This window comes from Symphalangus syndactylus, chromosome 4 (assembly GCF_028878055.3).
Source record: "Symphalangus syndactylus isolate Jambi chromosome 4, NHGRI_mSymSyn1-v2.1_pri, whole genome shotgun sequence".
Classification (NCBI taxonomy): domain Eukaryota; kingdom Metazoa; phylum Chordata; class Mammalia; order Primates; family Hylobatidae; genus Symphalangus; species Symphalangus syndactylus.
The window spans coordinates 84,472,463-84,489,980 of NC_072426.2; the positions used below are offsets into that span (position 1 = coordinate 84,472,463).

The following is a 17,518-nucleotide window of genomic DNA, read 5'->3' on the forward strand; positions in this document are numbered from 1 at the left end:
ACTGGCTGCATTTAAAGTATTCAGTAGCCACATGTGTCCAGTGGCTGCTGTATTGGACAGTGCAGATATAGAACATTTAAATAACTTCAGAAGGTTCCGTTGAACAATAATCTCATTCCCTGATATTTTACATTTTTCATCAGTCTATTTTCTAGATCTTTACCTATGATGATGTTACCCCTGTACATGGAACCTTTCTATGGGTCCAGACTCCTTTAATGTGATGTTCAAAGTTTCACACAGTGTAACTCAATTCTGTTTCCCTGCCTGTTGAAAGCAGGCAAAGTGAATTCAGTGATCTACTATTACCTAAAAGAAGGCAAAATGTTCTCACAATTAGATGCCTGTGGCTCTGTGGGTCTGTCTTGCATGGAGAATGGTGCTCAGAGCACTAACCTTGAGTCATCTGATTACTGCAGGTTCCTCTATCCAGGAATACTAGGACAAGTACACTGCATTTTAGAAAGACTCCCACTAAAACAGTAAAGTAAATAATGTATTAATTATTGGGTTTCCCACTGGGAACTTCTTATTCTGCAAGTCTATGGGGCAAGTGGGGCTTTTACTGAACCTCATCCTGAGCTTGCCATTTACTGGCTTTTAAACATGGACAACTTAACTTCACCTCTCCTGTGTCCCGGGTTTCCCAACTGTTAGGTAAAGTCCTTGCACTCCTCCCTAACATGTGAGTTTTGACAACTAAATGTGGTTTTGCAAATGTAGAAATTGCTTTATAAATGTAAGTGCCATGTGTACCATGTGGCATTATTTTTTCATACTGTGCTGTTTCCTTTTTGTCTTTCAGTCATTTCCCTCAAAGCTTCTGAAGAGTCATCCTTTGAGAAAACGAAAGAGACTTGGGCATTTTTTGAAGGTAAAGCTTGTATATTTCTTTTTTTTTATTGCTCTATAGCTGCTTTTTCTTTTTCTTTTTTTTTAAATTATACTTTAAGTTCTAGGGTACATGTGCACAACGTGCAGGTTTGTTACATATGTATACATGTGCCACATTGGTGTGCTGCACCCATTAACTCGTCATTTACATTAGGTATATCTCCTAATGTTATCCCTCCCCCCTCCCCCCACCCCACGATAAGATGCAGCCTCACTTTTAGACAATAGTAAGGAAATAGAATATCAAGAAAGGACCCTAACTTCTTAGTTTTTAAGTTGTTTTCTTGGTCTCAACTTACTCCAAGTAAGATGGAAATCCCTGACAGTATCAGCCCACAGTTTTGAAAGAGTGGAAGTTAAAGCACCAGTCAACATAATTTTTGTTTGTTCTGTTTTGCTCCAGAATTCCTACTCCCAGGTGATATTAGGGACAAATCTTCAAGTGATATAAAAATGATAAGTACCTGTACTGTGACTACATTTTATTTCAGGTTGCTTAAGGAATTTGGGGTTCTAGAAACAGTTTGCAATCCTTAACCAAGTAATTTTCAACCCATGCTAGAATCACTCATGGAATGTTAAGAACATGAATGCCTGGACCACATCTCTGGAGATTCTGATTTAGTTGGAAGTTGTTAAAAGCTCCCCAGATGATTGCAGCATGCAGCCAGGCTGAGAACCATGGCCTTGGAACAGTGGTTCCCAAAGTGTGATTGCAGACCAGCAGCATATGCATCACCTGGGAGCTTGTTCCAAATGCACATGGCTGTGCCCTGCCCCAGCTTATAGAATCAGAAATTCTAGGGTTGGTGCCCAAGAAATCAGGGGTTTAACATGACATCCAGGCAATTCTGATGCACCTTCAGGTTTGGGCCTTAGGGCAGGGGTTCTCAACCGTGGGTGACTTTTGCTACTCCAGGGGACAGTTGCCAATGTCTGGATGTATCTTTGGTTGCCACAGCTTTTGGGGGTGCTCCTGGCATCTAGTGATAGGGGCCAAGGATGATGCCAATCCTACAATGCACAGGATAGTCCCCATGACAAAGAATTTTGGCTCCAAATATCCAGAGTGCTGAGGCTGGAAAACCCTGTCTTGGATTAAGGAAAGTTCAGAGAAATTATTATCATAAAGTGGGTGAGGATTATGACCATAAGCAGTGAAAGAATGCACTTTGTGCGTTCTCTGGCAGAGCTTTGGATCAGTGAAAGGCTGATTGATGTTCAAAGGTGGTCAGGAGCTTTGTAAAGATTATGTCTGGTGATGGTACAACATTTATTGATGAGGAATGATCTAGCCAAAAGTCTCTAAGGAGAGGCATATGTCTTGAGACCTCACTGTCACCCTTTGTTAACCCATTGTGTGGTCTGGCAGAAGGAGGGCCATCCTTAGGGGCAAGTACTTGCTTTCAAGCTTATCCCTTCCAATACCTAGTTCTAAAGCAGTAGACTGAAACACATTCTGTCTTAGGAAAATGTAACTTTTATTGTGAACATCGTTTGCAAACCATAAGTGTCACCTACACAGGCCTCTAGGATTAATTGTTCAGTTTTGTAGTCAAAATATTTTGTTTATGAGATTGCACTCATGAGAATCCAATGATTCGTTGTATTTCCTGATGTTTCTCTGCATTTTTATAGTTGCCTTTTTCTTTATTTGATGACTGTCTCCTAGTAAAATAATCCCCATTTCTCCCACTCAGCCTCTCATTTAGAGAATGCCTACTCATTGGCATTGGCAAAGAAATGAAAATGACTTTACTTCTCATAGAGTGAAGCAGTAGTAAGGGCAAGGTTTACCTTTCTCATTACTATTTAGTAAAATTGAGGCAACCCCATTGATGTTTGCCCCATGTCTCTGGAGCTGCCCTGTGACCAGGCACTGTAATGGGTTGGGATATGGAGAGGGCCTGGCTGTGGCAAGGGTAGATCATTAGGGATGTGACAGCTGGAGCCCTATATATCATCAGATGCATCAGAATCTTCCAGGGAGACTTCTGGCTCCAGCCCCTGAGGTTCTGGTTATAACATTAGGAAGGGATCAAAGAACTTTCAGGGCCACAGGTGATTCCTATGCAAGTGGTCTGAGGACCATACTTTGAAAATACCATGGTGCAAAAACAAGACCATATATTTGGAAAGATTGTGGCATTTAGACCCAACATACCCCACAGCATAATCAGCATTTCTGAAACCCTTTGTGCAATTAACAATATCTCATAATTCATGTGCAGCTGTAGAATGTCAGGGTTACTCCCGTCCTAACTCTCTGCATGAAATCTGTAGCCCAGTATGTGCTCTCTTCTCAACAGAGAGAATCAGGCCTCATCCAAAAGGAGAACTGGCATTCTCGCTATGTGTAGTGCCTGCCTCAGAGCTGCTGTTTACAGACCAATCTTTTCCTATGATTTCGGCAGCAGCAGCGTCTCCGTGCTTTGCTTTTTTAACCCAGCCGTAGCTTTGGCGAAGTTAGAGGTACAGTTGAAACTCCCTGGCTCACAATCCCAGGCCTTTTGCCCTTTTGTTCCTGGACGAGAGAGCTACAGTAGGGGTTGTGGATGGATATCCATCCTCCTGGGGCTTAGTTCATCCTGGCTGTGAGCCCACTGCACAAAAGAGGCATTGATTGTCAGGCCTGTTTGTGGGATGCTGGAGTGAGTTAAAATCCTTTGGGGCTATCACTCAGGTATTTCACCCTGAGCAAGATGGTATTACAGGCTGGATTAAAAAATAGAAGTACACAGCCTTATGTCTCAAACTGCTATCTCCTGACTTTTCCATTTGCCCTGGAAATGTACAAGACTGAAGCTGACTTTCTTGATTCAGAAAGCAGGGGAGAGCGGGGTTCCTGGACTCTGCTGAGGGGCACTGGGGTCACTCTTTTTCAAAGGAGCACTGAATATACCCCTGCTGGGATCAGAGTTGCTGGGCAACAGGTGCCATCTGCCTAGCCCTGGCTTGGTGGGGCTGTTTGGGAGGACAGGAGCTGGCACGCTGACATTATGCATCCCAGTCTTGGCCTCTCTCTGCATGGGCAGCTGCTCCAGCCTGCTAGCCCTGCCATCTGCTTCAGGGAGGCCTGGGCATTTTCTACATGGCAGCTTGCAGTTGAGTCTAAAAATGGCAGTGATGCCTTTGGAAGTTCAATGGCAAAAGGCAAAACTGTAAATGATTTCAGAGAAAGGGAATATAACATGATTTTTAGAATTATTGTGGGTGTGCAGCTATATGTGTTTTTTTTTTCTTTTTCTTTTCTTTTCCTTTTTTTTTTTGATGGAGTTTTGCCCAGGATGGAGTGCAATGGCGTGATTTTGCCTCATTGCAACCTCCGCCTCCTGGGTTCAAGCAGTTCTCCTGCCTCAGCCTCCCAAGTAGCTGGGATTACAGGCATGTGCCACCACAACTGGCTAGTTTTTGTATTTTTAGTACAAAAATTTGTACTAATTTGTTTCACCATGTTGATCAGGCTGGTTTCAAACTCCCGACCTCAGGTGACTGGCCCATCTCGGCCTCCCAAAGTGTTGGGATTACAGGCGTGAGCCACCTATGCCTGACCATATGTGATATTTTTAAAGTGAACTCCAGATTTGATTAATTGCAGATATTTTGTTAAACTCTAGCCTTTGTTGAAAGGTCTGGCTTCAACCTTTCAACAAGCATTATTTGGCCTAGTCTGAGTTTTAAAACTTTTGAGCCAACATTTTATAGAGAGATTTTTACATAAAAAGGTAAAGGATGAATTGGAAGATCTGGCACCACTGGGCGGGCATTCCAGCCTGAGAGCAGTGCCCTGGAGCTGAGTGCGGCAGGGCTTTGCATTAGCTGACATGGCAGGAAGGTGACTCTGCAGTCGTAGGAATTTGTGACCCTGGCTTCAATGGCTCAGAGTTTAACTGTTGTTTGCAGAGAACACCCAGGGAGGGGGGTTTTCATGTTTTGAGTGGACACAGCAGGGTGGTTGTCTTTATGCAACAAAAGGAATGCTTGTAACACAAGGAAAAAAAAAATCCAAACATAGGCATACTGATTTGCTGCTCAATCAAGGGGAACTCAGGTGGTCTTTCTGAGCTTTTCTTCTCCTGCAAGGCAGCACTTTTTACAGATCTGTAGCTTCAAGAACAAAACAGAGAGTGGCCATGACCGGTCCTGTGTGTGTGGGGAGCCACACACAGGCAGGAGGTGCTCACTGGCTGGTGTCCATAACTGGAGGCCTGTGTGTTTGGCGGCCAGCTGAGCCTTCCGGAGCCGCCAGATGTTTTCTGATTCTGTAGCCCTGGCTGGCTGTGGGGAGCCCCCTTTGAGCCACATTGAGGAAACTGCGATCTGAAACTGTAGCTTGGGCCTTTTGAAGCCCTTCACCTCCTGCCTGGGCAGAGTGTGCCCCAGATGTCTGCAGCATGCTGCTAGGGACACTTGGGGAGAGATGCCTACTGCGGTTCTTACCTGCAACCTTGTCCCTCCTGGGTTCCTGCTGTCCTGAAGTGAAGGAAAGAGCTCAGATGAGGAGGTGAGCTTGTGGATCAGCTGCTGTGCTCCATGGGCATGGAAGCTTTTATAAGACAATTTTTCTCTCCACTCCATGAATAAGACTAAAGGCAAGTTTTCCTGCCTTTTGGTCTGGAGACCACATTTGCATAGTCTCTTCCAGACAGATGGTGTGTTCACCTGCCTGAGGTTCTGTCGGCCTGGCAGCATGACTGTGTTGTTCACCATCTTCTCCTGCCAGCAAGGGCTCTGCCATCCTGTTCTGGAGTAGTTTGCTGACCAATGTGGAAAGGCAGGACTGGCCGTGGGTTTGCTGGGTTGTGGCCATCCTGTGCCCTGGGATCCTGCCACAAATCCTGGTCTGTGAACTTTGCTCTGTCCCTGAGTTTGTCATGAAGTGTCTTGTCCAGAATCCAAGAGTCCTGTTGCTGAGTTTCACACTGTTTAAATGGATGCTGCAGCCTCTCTCCTAACTCTGACCCCTCACAGGGTTCTCCACCCTGTTAATCTACAGAGCCCACACATCAGAGACACAGGCATTTGCTAGAAATGCAGTTTTGATTTTTAGATATGTGAGAACTTTCTCAAGCTCCTCACATCCCATCAGCTTCTGGACCTCTCTAACCTGACTCTGCCCCAACCAGCCTACTGACAGGGCTTTCCTCCAAGACTTTCCCAGTAGCTTCCTAGGAGCAAAACCGAGTGGATGTTTTCCAGCAGTTGATGCTATTAAGGCATCCTTCTTACAGTGCTTGCTTCTGGGCTTCCAGAACTCTCGCCCCAGCCCTCCTCTGCATCCATGACTAGCTCTGATCCTGTGTAGAAGACTCCCTTCCACACACCTGCCCCTCCGTCCTTCAATGTTAGTGCAGATACACCCTTCACCTGCTACCTTGCCCTAAGGCACTTCCTACTTATTTTATTTTTAGTCCAGACATCTAAATTGCCAGGAGCAGAAATCTATTCAAACTAGCTTTGGCAAAAATGCTGACCGCCTTAAGAACACAGGAAGATCTCATGGACTCCAGGGGCAGAGGTTCTGCTGGGCTTCCCTGGGGCCCAGGCCAGGGAGGGGAGAGTCAAAAGGAACCTGAATGTCTGATTCCATTTCATGCCCTCTTCCCTCTCATTAACCATAAGCCTGACCTGCTTCTCCAGGCTCTCCCTGGGAGCCAGTCACCTGCTACTCCCAGTGGGCTTGCTTTTTCAGCTTAAGCAGTTAACTAACTGCTTCTCCACACCCCGAGGGCTTTACAAATGTTCTTTTCTGTTGACTCAGCTATTCCACTTCTAGGAACTTCATCTTAAGAACATATTGTGAGAGTTGTACTAAGGTTTAAGTTCATGAATGCTCATCATAGAATTATTTATTATGGGGAACAGGTAGAAACACTTTGAGTAGCCAATAGTGAGAGATTGTTAAATCATTGCTGATATATTAATATGATAAACTTTTATCATATTTTTCAAAATGATTCTGAATCATTTTTGAAAAGAATTTATTGAGAAAATGAGAGAAATTGAAAAAAGATGTGAAAATATATGATCTCAATTTTAAAATATATGCATATTCATGATAAAGTATACCAAATATTTATTAATAGTAGTTACCTCAGGGTGACAGGATGGCCGATGGCTTTTTTTCTATACATTTTTGTATTTTTTGTTATTTTAAATACAACTTGGTGCAGAACTCTAGTCCTCTTGGAAGCTTCTCTCAGCCTCCCCAGGCTGGGCTGGGTCCCTCTGAGTGTTCCTGGTATTGGACACATGTTCTTATTGTTACACTTACTAAGTGGTCCTTTATTTCTCGAGAGAAAGCCTTTGTGTGTGCATTTTTATCTTTCTTGGACTCAGGAAAGTACTGACCATGGCTGTTAGTAAATGTCTGTTGGTCATAGAAATTTAAGTCAACAGAGAAACATTTTTGCTAAGTTCGAATAAATGCCTGTGGCATTTTTCTTCAAAGATGATTAGAATAATGCTTTTGGCTTCCCTTTTCACTTTCTGAGCAGCTTGGTATTGTATTGATCAGATTAATGATAAAGTTGATTATTAGAGTTTAAGAAATGTAAATATATGTAGCTGGGCACTGAGTCTCAGCCTGTAATTTTAGCTACTCAGGAGGCTGAGGCAAAAAGGTCTCCTGAGCCCAGGAGTTCAAGGCTGCAGTGAGCTGTGATTGCATCACTGCACTCCAGCCTGGGTGATGGAGTGAGACCTTATCTCTAAAAGAGATGTATGTATGTGAACATGGTTTAACTGTTAAACTTAGACAACTTTTTATTTTGAAATTATTGTAGATTAACATCTGTTTCTGGCCAGGCACGGTGGCTCACGCCTGTAATCCCAGCACTTTGGGAGGCAGAGGTGGGGGGATCACCTGAGGTCAGGAGTTCAAGACCAACCTGGCCAACATGGTGAAACCCTCTACCAAAAATACAAAAATTAGCTGGGTGTGGCAGCGTGGACCTGTAGCCCCAGCTACTCAGGAGGCTGAGGTTGGAGAAATGCTTGAACCTGGGAGGAGAAGGTTGCAGTGAGCCAAGATCATGCCACTGTGCTCCAGCCTGGGCCACAGGGCAAGAAAGAAAAATTCAATTTCTAAAAAGTCGTACACAGAGATCCGTTGTGCCAGTTCGTGTCCTTTACCTAATGTCTCCCAATGATAGCATTTTGCAAAACCATAAAACAATATCACAAACAGGATATTAACATCCATACAGTCAAGATACAGAATATTTCTGTCATTATAAGTGGCCCTTGTAGCCAAACCCATTTTCCTCCCACCACCACCCCCTTCTTAACTTCTGGCAACCACTCATCTGTTCTCTATTTCTATAATTTTGTCATATCAAGAATGTTACATTGATGAAGAATGTCATATCAAGAATGTAACCTTTTGGGATTTTTTTTTTCACTCAGCATACTTCTCTGGAGATTCATCCAGGTTGGTGTGTGTGTCGATAGTTTGTTCTTTTTATTTCTGAGGATGCTGTGGTGTGGATGTACCACACTTTGTTTAACTACTCACTTGCTGAAGGATATCTGGTCTGTTTCCAGTTTTTGGCTACCCAACATACATGTACAGTTTTCCATGTGAACTTAAGCTGTCATTTTTCTGGGACAAATGCAAGGAATGCAATTTCTGGGTTGAATGGTTGTTACAGGTGTCTCCTTTGAGAAACTGTCAAGCTCTATTCTAGAGTGGCTGAGCCGCTTTACATTCCCACCAGCTACGTCTGAGTGACCCAGTTTATCTGTATCCTTGCCAGCATTTGGGGATGTCACTATTTTTTATTTTAGCCACCCTGAAATGCATGAGGGATATTTTACTGTAGTTGCATTTTGCATTTCTCTAACAGCAATAGAAGTCAAATATTTTCTTATGAGATTGTTTACCACCTGTACATTCCCTTTAGTGAAATGTCTGTATGTTTTTTTTCATTTTTCTAACAGGATTGTGTGTTTTTTGCTGTTGAGTTTTTAGAGTTCTTTAGAGTCTGGATAGTAGTCCTTTGTTGGATATGTGGTTTACAAATATTTTCTCCCAATCTGTTTGACTTTTCATCCTCTTCATATGGTTGTTTACAGAACATAAGTTTTTAATTTTGGTAAAGTCAAGTATAGTATATCAAGTTTTACTAATATAGATGGTGCCTTTTGTGTCAAGTCTAAGAACTCTGTCTATTCTTAGATCACAGAGATTTTTCTCGTGGGTTTTTTCTAAAGTCTTCTAGCTTACATTTTACATTTAGGTTTGTGGTTCATTTTGAGTGAATTTTTGAATAAAAAGTGAGGTTTATTTTAGTTTTATTTTCTGCCAGTGGAACTCCCATTGACCCAGCACCATTGATTGAAGAAACTTGTCCTTCTGCCATTGAATTACTTTTGCACTTTTGTCAAAAATCAACTGAGCCTGCCTGTGTGGGTCTATTTCTGGGCTCTCTGTTCTGTTGCATTGATCTGTGTCTGTCCTTGCACCAATACCGCACTGCCTTGTTGACTGTAGCATCGGGATTTCAAATATTCCAATTCTGATTGTTCTCTTGCCAGCGCACTTCTCCTGTTGCAGCCCTCGGGAGGCTGACTCACGTGTCTATCCTTGCCTTTCAGATCTCTATGTGTACGCTGTCCTCGTGTGCTGCGTGGGGATCCTCAGCATTCTTCTCTTCATGCTGGTCATTGTCTGGCAGTCTGTGTTTAACAAGAGGAAATCCAGAGGTAAGAAAACAGATAAGGTCATGTCTGGGATGGGAGCACAACCCGACCACAGATGGGTGGAAGATGCTAGACAAAGTACCACCTTGGTGGAAAAGTGCACTGTGAGTCAGGGATTATTTACCTGTGACTGTGGGCAAAGTGAGCAAGCTGTGTTTCCCTTGGACTCTGCTAACATACACTGTGGACATCATTGACATCACTGAATTTCCCCTTTCTTGGTTTCTGAGGCCCCTTCCTACTGTCAATCTCCCTGAAGAGTCTGTGGCGTCAGATGAGCCTAGGGTTGGATTTTGACTCTGCAGTTTGAGGCTGAGGTTTGGGGCAAGTTCCCAAGCCATTCTGAACATGGGTTTCCTCATTTATGAAAGAGGATTGACACCCTTTTCCCTCAGTGGAATGTTCTGATGAGCGTTCACTGGCAGGCAGGTGGCACTTGGGAAGTCTCCCCCATTCTTTCCCTGACCAGTCTGAGAGTTCCCTTCCATCTCCTTTCACTTTGGTGTCCCTGTTTCCCTGCACTCTGCCCTCAGCCCCTTCCTGCCTTCTGCCTTCCTTCTCAGGAAAGTGTAGTTCTCGTGACTGTCACATAGCTATGAACACTGCCTGCGTTCTCGAGAGTTCCTGCTGCTCCCCGAGCCCCAGTTTCACTTGCCCAGCAGCTCCTGTTGGAGGTCTCCTTTGAGAGCCTCTCCCTGCATTCTGCTTCAGAATCTCCAAAACAGCTGGGGACACTGGCTCCCAGGGATGACCAGGGTAAATGCCGAGCTCTGGAATTGGACCAACTCCGGTTCCAGTGGCTCCCTCACTTACAGGCTGACAACCTCCCTCTGTGCCTGCCTTCCTCATCTGCGACATGGAGGAGGCAGGAGTGCACCAGTCTCAGGCTTGTGGTGAGGACTAAGTTACCAAAAGAAAGATGCTAAACCCTGTAACACAGGCTCCAGCGAATGTCCTGCTTTTATGTTGACATATGGCTCTAATTATACACAATAATTGTCACTATTAGCTCAAGGTCATAGAGCTTGGAAATGTTAGATTCAGTGGTTACGGCTTGAGGGGCCACTCCAACAGTGACTCTGTGCAGCATTAATGCAAGGGTGTGGGCAAGGCTAAGGGACAATGAGGGAGGTGACACATCCAATGACAAGTACCCATGGGATGCTGTTTCCATCTTAGACCTTAAGGGACAAGGGGAGGGGAGGTTCCTGGAATGCACCATGCAGTAGCTGCAGCTTTGGGAGAGGTGTCACCATCAGGGGTCTGCAGAGAGGGACTCAGCTCCTGACAAACCCCGGAGGCAGCTGGGAGGGAGCCAGGATGGTACACTCGTCAGGCCCTCTCCCCTCCCCACTTTGGATCTCCTGCTGCTATTGCCCTTGATGCCACCCACCAGAAGCCAGGGGGCCAGGAGCAGGAAGGTGCCTCCAGGGCTGAGCAGGGTGGACAAAGGTGGACGGGGATCCAGAGGGCAGTGGAGAACTCCAGCATGCTCAGCAATTGGCAGTGGCGTGGAGGCTGTAGCATGGGTGTTCTTCCTCTGGAGCCCGTGCTCTCCCACCAGCCTCTGCCTGTGTCTCTGTGCTGTCCTTCAAAGCCAGCTCCAGGGCCTTCCCCTCCAACACCCACCTCCCTCATCAGTGGCAACACAGCTTTTTTCCTGTTCTCAACCCCTGAATAATCTTGTGAGCTTGTGGCACATTGCACTTGTGCCTTGGCATGGGCCTCCCTTCAAGAGGACAGTGTGTGAGGCAGGGACTACACGTTCAATTCATTCTCCTTGGAATTTGGCTCAGGACAGATGCTCAGTACATGGTGGACAAATGGGTTTATTTCCCACCTGCCTTACTCCCAACTGTTGGAGTGTGGAAGCCACATAGGCAGTTTCCAAGCTAGGTATGCTCTGAAGGCACTTTTGCCTGGGCTCAGGGGCATGATTGAGAGTCTGCATGGGCTGCAGGCCCTGCTAGGCCCTAGACAGGATCAGGGAAACAAAGCAGGGCCAAGAAGGGCAGACTGGGACATGTGGGAGCACCTGGCATCCTCCTCCAGGTCTCACAGAGAGGCTTCAGAGAATGGGGATCCCAGCTGCCTCATTGCCACTGGAGTGGGCCTCAGACGATCCCATGTATACCTGTGCACAGTGCCTGAAAGCCCTCCCCAAACCGCAGCTGTCCAGAGCATTGTCTGATTGTCTGAGCACCCGCTGTGGGCCAGGCACCTCATATGGCCCCTCCATGTGCTTATGTGACCCTGGATGAGAGCCACAATGCTCTTACCTGACAGCACAGCTGAGGAGCTTGAGAAGGCCCTGAAACCAGGGAGTGGTAGGGTGAAGTTGAGCCCCAGTCTCTCAACTGCTGGAGTGTGGAAGCCACATAGGCAGTTTCCAAGCTGGGTTCCCAAGCCTCTCATGTTTCTATTCAAGAAAACCTTGGCTATCAGGGAGCTGACCTTGCCAAAGGAATTTTTCTTTAGCCCTCCATGGCAGTTGTTGCTGAGGCTCTTCCAAGACAAGTCTAGCTAGTGCCTGCAGCTCCCAGTAGTTTGGTTTTGGTTGAGTGCAACTCCCATTGGCAGGTCCAGTAGCCTTGGCAGGGCAGGTCTTGCCCCATGCACCTCCAGGAGCCAGGCATCTTTCAACTCACTGTGGGGCCAAGGATGGAGGACCGTGCGTGATGGGCCTGGGTAGTCTCCTTCAGCTGGGGCCAGGAGTCTTAGAACAGCCCTCCCCAAAACTTCAGGAGCAGACCATTCATCTGGGAACTTGCTCAAATGCAGATTCTGATTCAGGATGTCTGGGGCAGGCCTGCAATCCTGCATTTCCAGCCAGCTCTGCTGCTGGTGTGAGGCCATGCTTGGAGTAGCAAGGCCTTAGAGCTGTTCTTCTTACCTCTATCCCATCAAGCATCCTGCTTTTACAACAAGTATTTTGGAATGATCTCTACTATTTTAAAATGATATTCCTAGATGAGCTATACTATCTGTACCCCCTCAAATCAACTTAATGCTTTATAATTAAAGGAGAAATCAGAGGAAAGTAATTTATAACACACTGAGACAAATTCTAGTATTACACCTCTTCTTTGAATCAGTGTGAATTTCAGAGAAGATAATAATCCTTTATATTTGACTCTTGAAATAAATGCTAGATAAGCACCTGTTTGTATTTGCGAAGACTCAACATGCAGGGGACAGGGATCAGTATAGACGGACACAGATGGGCTGTAATATCCAGGAGAGGCACTGCCCATGGTGATGGGATTCCTAACATCCCAACTGTTGGTAGGGTTTTTAATGAAAAAAGACACTCTTCAGCCAATTTGCACACCCTTTAAACATTCATTGTGCGTTAGCATGGAGAAAATACATACCTTGTGTTTCTACGTAAATTGGGCTTAGCTTCTAGGCTCTCATGAACAGGTTTCCTCTTTTCTACATGAATGTCAAGAGGGTTACTCAAAGTCTATAGGAGAAATCTTCATTTGTGGACTTTCCTATATATCACAGATGTCAAGCTTCCCTGCCACGGCCTATCAGTGGTCAAGGATTGTCCCCAATCAATGCTATAATCAGAAACATCCCCTAAGCATTCCAAATTGTCCTGTGGTTGGGGGAAGGGCAGGATTTTCCCCCCTAGAAACCGTGGGTTTTGAGCTGATTATTCCCAGGTCCATTGAATTGGAGGAAACAAGGCCTCTGGGACCCCCTGGGACAGGCTCAGCAGAGGGAGTCATGGTGCAAATGGGACACTGTCTGTGAGTGAGTCTGCTTCTGCCATGCTCTGGTCTGGGGTGTAAGTGGTCACATCAAGCCCTGCAGGTGGGGACATGCAGAGCAGTGGCGAATTGCCCAGATATTGCTCAGGACCCATACCCCACTTCCTCTGAATCTAAGCCCTGTGCCTTCCACTGCAGGGCCACAGCAGAAGCCGTCCTCCCAGAGTCCTGGAACCACTGCAAGGGGTTTTGAGGGTGTTCCCTCCCCTAGATGGTGCCCAAGAAGGTGGCTCAGGCTCAGGTGGTGTTCTAGAAGCAGATTGGCAGGTAGATTTGCAGGTAGATCTGCATGGATCTGTAGATCCATGAGGCCTGGACTCTTCCTAACTTTTTTTCTCTATGAAATTTAATAACAAAAATGATGTGATAGCACAGAAAGGATATGATAAATACAGCCTTGTTTTAAGATGGTCAAGACTTCTTTCCTGGCTTTGAAGGTATAACTAAGAATAGTTGCCTTTCCTGTCAACACATACTGGTAATCCCAAAATGTTCACGGTATCTCTTGCTGAGTAACAAATCACCCAGGAAGTAGTGGCTTAACACAACATTTATTTGTTCAAGATTCTGCACTGGGCTGGGCTCAACTGGGTGGTTCTTCTGGCAGTGTCACCTGGAGTCATCTGTGTGTCTTCAGCCACCTGAAGTTGACCAGGACTGGAGATCCAAGGTAGTGCCACTCTCAGCCCTGGGGCCCACCACTGAGACAAATAGGTCAGCAGGGCTGGTGACATTTCTCTCCCTGTGGTGTCAACAGCAAGGTAGCCATACCCCCCAACTTGCTCTAGGCTCCAAGGACATGCCTAGACTGGACGCTGGCACTGTGTCACTCTCCCACATTCTATCAATTACAGCAAGTTGTGAGGACAGGCCAGACTTGGGGAAGAGGAAGAGTGATGAGGAATGTGTGGTTATCTTTAAATCACCACTCAAAGAAGACTTTATTGCTATCTCTTCTCACTGCCAGGCCCAGTGGGAAGCAAGGGAGGCCAAGCAAGTAAGGAGCAAGTTAGGAGGATTAAGGGATACTGCCCAATCATTCCTGGTGTCTGGGGCATAATTGCGACCACCTGTGGGGCCTGAGGATTGGTGATGCTGAGCTGTTACCCCAGCAACCAGCTGGTTCCTGAGGAGCATGCCCTATTTGCATCCAAGCAGGTTTAGAAGGGGTTTGGGCCATGGAGCTGACAGTGATTCCAAAGTCTTAGGCTCTAGCAGGTGCCAGAGCTACAGCAGGCACAGGGCACAACCCCCATGTCAGGCTGCACCCCAAGATGCTCCTCCTTTTATGGATTAGCTGAAGGTGGCCATGGCTCTCATCGGAAGCAATCAAGCATTTGTAGACCAAGACATGTGTGTCCAAAGAACCCACTGATCCTCAGAAATGACATCACTAAAACCTGCAACACTCTTAACTTTCAAATATAACATATTCTGTCATTTAATGCACTGCACTATAACAAACTTTGCATCACCTCGATTAAAATTAGTAATACATCTATACACTACTGAGAACAGTGCTTGGTTTGAGGAAGATACAGGCCCTTGTTCTGCTGATGGTTTCCAGGCTCTCTGTGCAGTTGTATGTTTGTTGGGCTTCCCTCATCCTGACCACATGCAGGAGACCCAACCCCTCCTGCATGTGTGGGAGCTGAGGGCATCAAGGTATGCAGGCTGCTCACACACATGTGGACAGGAGAGCTGAGCCCGGCACCTGCTTTCCAGCACCCGCAGCAACATCTGCCTGGAAAGAGGACATCAGAGTAGCTGGGTCCACTCTGGATGCAACCCCCAGTGGGACCTTGAGATAAACACAACCCATCCCAGGAGCCAGGAGGCCACAGGCCAGCCCCTCTTCACTCTCAGTGTTGCTGCTTCTCTGCCCTCACCCCAAGCCTGGCACTGCTTTGCCTCTAAGGGCACTCAGCATTCACGTGAGCTGGAGTTGATTGCACACATATATTGCTTGCCAAGCACAAACATGTTTCCCCTTCCCTCCTGAGCCTCAAGTCTCCGTCCTTGCTCTTTGTTGTGCCTGCGGTGCCAGGCACCTCATCCCAGGGCCTTGACAGCACTGAGTCACCCTGGCAAACACCAATCCTGGTGGCCCAGGGCCCAGCCTGGAATTATTCTGCTGGTTCCTCAATCATACTGGTTTCCAAAGGCTTTTGCTTGTTTGCGAATTAGTCCTTACCTGCTGCCTTGGAGTGGCTCCAACAATCCAACCTTCTGTGTCTGAGCTTTTAAATGTGCAGTTTTTAAGGCACAAACTCGAACTAGATAGGAAAGAGGAGTGGCCTGGCTTCTTTCTCTGTACTCATCAGTGTGAGCTGTGATACTGTTTGGTTTGCACAGATTGTGCTAGAACTGGAAACAGAACCTCCCAAGGCTTGTTAAGCACCCATACCTCCCCTGTCCCAGGCACACTCTGCTTCTCCATGAGGATGAGGCTAAAGGCCTGTGGCTGTTCCTTCCAGAGATGCAAGAAAAGGGAGCTGGAGGTTGCATCCCACCCACAGCCAGACTTGGGCGGGGAGGAGGCCTCCCAAGCACAGGATGGGGTGGCTGTGGATGAGGAGCGGAGGATGGCCTGGGGCCTTTGAGAGGAGGAAGGACTGATTCATCTGGAGTCAGATAACTGGGCAGCTGGAGCGAGATCTCTCTGGTTCTTCAGTGGGTGCCAGGAGGCTAAGCTGGCTTTCTCATCAGGCCCCCTGAGCACCTATTTTTCCTTTGTGGGGGTTAGTTAGCCTCCCTGGAACACTGGACTTGGAGCCTAGATTCAAGCTCCCTTATTTATAAAGTGGGTCTTCTGAACCCCTGACTCTTCTCTAACATTGGAATGAAGGTTCCTTTTACCTTTTGAGGCTGTGGGAGGTACTTTCACTGTGCTGAGTGACTGCCCTTCCTGGCATGGGCAGCTGCAGGGGCACCTTCTCATGTGCAGGGCTCATCCTTCCTGGGGTGCCCCTTCACCATTGGCAGCCCAGCTGCTCAGACAAGTGAAGGCCCTTTGCATGCTGCTCCCTAGAAATATGTCAGCCATAGAGGTGATTTGACCATTTTTTTTTAGTAGTCATATTCAGAAAGGTAAAAAACAGGTAAAATTAATTTTAATATTTTTACTTAACCCACTGTATCCGGAATATCATTCCAACAGTATCATCAAATAAAGATGATGAATGAGATATGTAATATTTCTTTTTTTATGCTAAGGTGTGGCTTCATCATCCGGTGTGATCTCACACTCCAGCACATCTCATTTTGGATTCATCACATTTTGGGTCTTGATAGCCACCTGGGGCTCATGGCTGCCATGTGGGACTATGAGACCCTGGACAGACAGCTGTGCATGCTGGTCCTTTGCATGTAAGAAATGTGGCCTCTAAGTGGCTTTTTGTGCCAAAGGGGCAGGAGGTGGAGGACTTGCTTCTCCTTCTCAGCTTCCCAGTTGGTGATAGAGGTGGTCCTGTCCTTATAACTGTAGGCCTGGATGGTTGTCCAGGCAGGACTGATTCCTGGAGAGTGCTGGGCTCTGGAGCCTGACATGGTGGAAACAGGGCTGTGTGTAGTAAGAGGTGCACCCTGGTCCTTTCTCTCCCACTGGGGAAATGCAGGCAGGGGCTGTGGGTTGAACCCTGAATGAGGGAGGTGCTTTCTCAGGCTGCAGGACTCCCAGCCTGTGCTGGGCTGCAGGAGATGGGGAGACTACTGTGGTCCTTCACTCTGAAAATGCTCCTAGGTGCTTACTGTGCATGAAGTACTGTGACCCCTTGCAATGCCAGGGTTGCCACAGTCCTTGTCTCGAGTGCAGACACTTGATGGATAAAGCAGAAACATCCATGGGTCCTATTGCAGGGCCTGTGCAAAGCCTGGAGGTCAGAAGACGTGGCCAGGGCATAGGGGTAAGGTGGGTAGATATCAACCATGCCTTGGAGGTCCCAGCACTGCTACAGGGCCTGATAAGATGGGAGTAAGGCTGCCTCTACCTCAAATCACCCAGCTTGGGGTGACAGTGGTGTCAGGGACAGGTTTAGATGGGGAAGACAGAGCCTTCAGGCTGGACATGCCATCTGGGAGGTTTGCCATGGGGCGAGAGTGTGAGAAGCATGGTCTCAGCTGAAAAGAAGAAAAAGGGTGGG

General features: G+C 46.8%; 1 protein-coding gene across 6 annotated transcripts in view; it reads left to right on the forward strand.

Annotated features, from left to right (window-relative positions):
- VSTM4 (V-set and transmembrane domain containing 4) overlaps nucleotides 1-17,518 on the forward strand; it is a 102,473-nt gene that overhangs the window by 30,302 nt on the left and 54,653 nt on the right. For all 6 annotated transcript variants that reach the window (XR_010120519.1, XM_063638067.1, XM_063638065.1 and 3 more), the window contains exons 3-4: nucleotides 806-874; nucleotides 9,493-9,600. Coding sequence is in view for 5 of the 6 variants with exons in the window: in XM_063638067.1 (XP_063494137.1) it covers nucleotides 806-874; nucleotides 9,493-9,600 (177 nt within the window). In the remaining variant the exon portion in view is untranslated. The remainder of the gene's footprint in view (nucleotides 1-805; nucleotides 875-9,492; nucleotides 9,601-17,518) is intronic.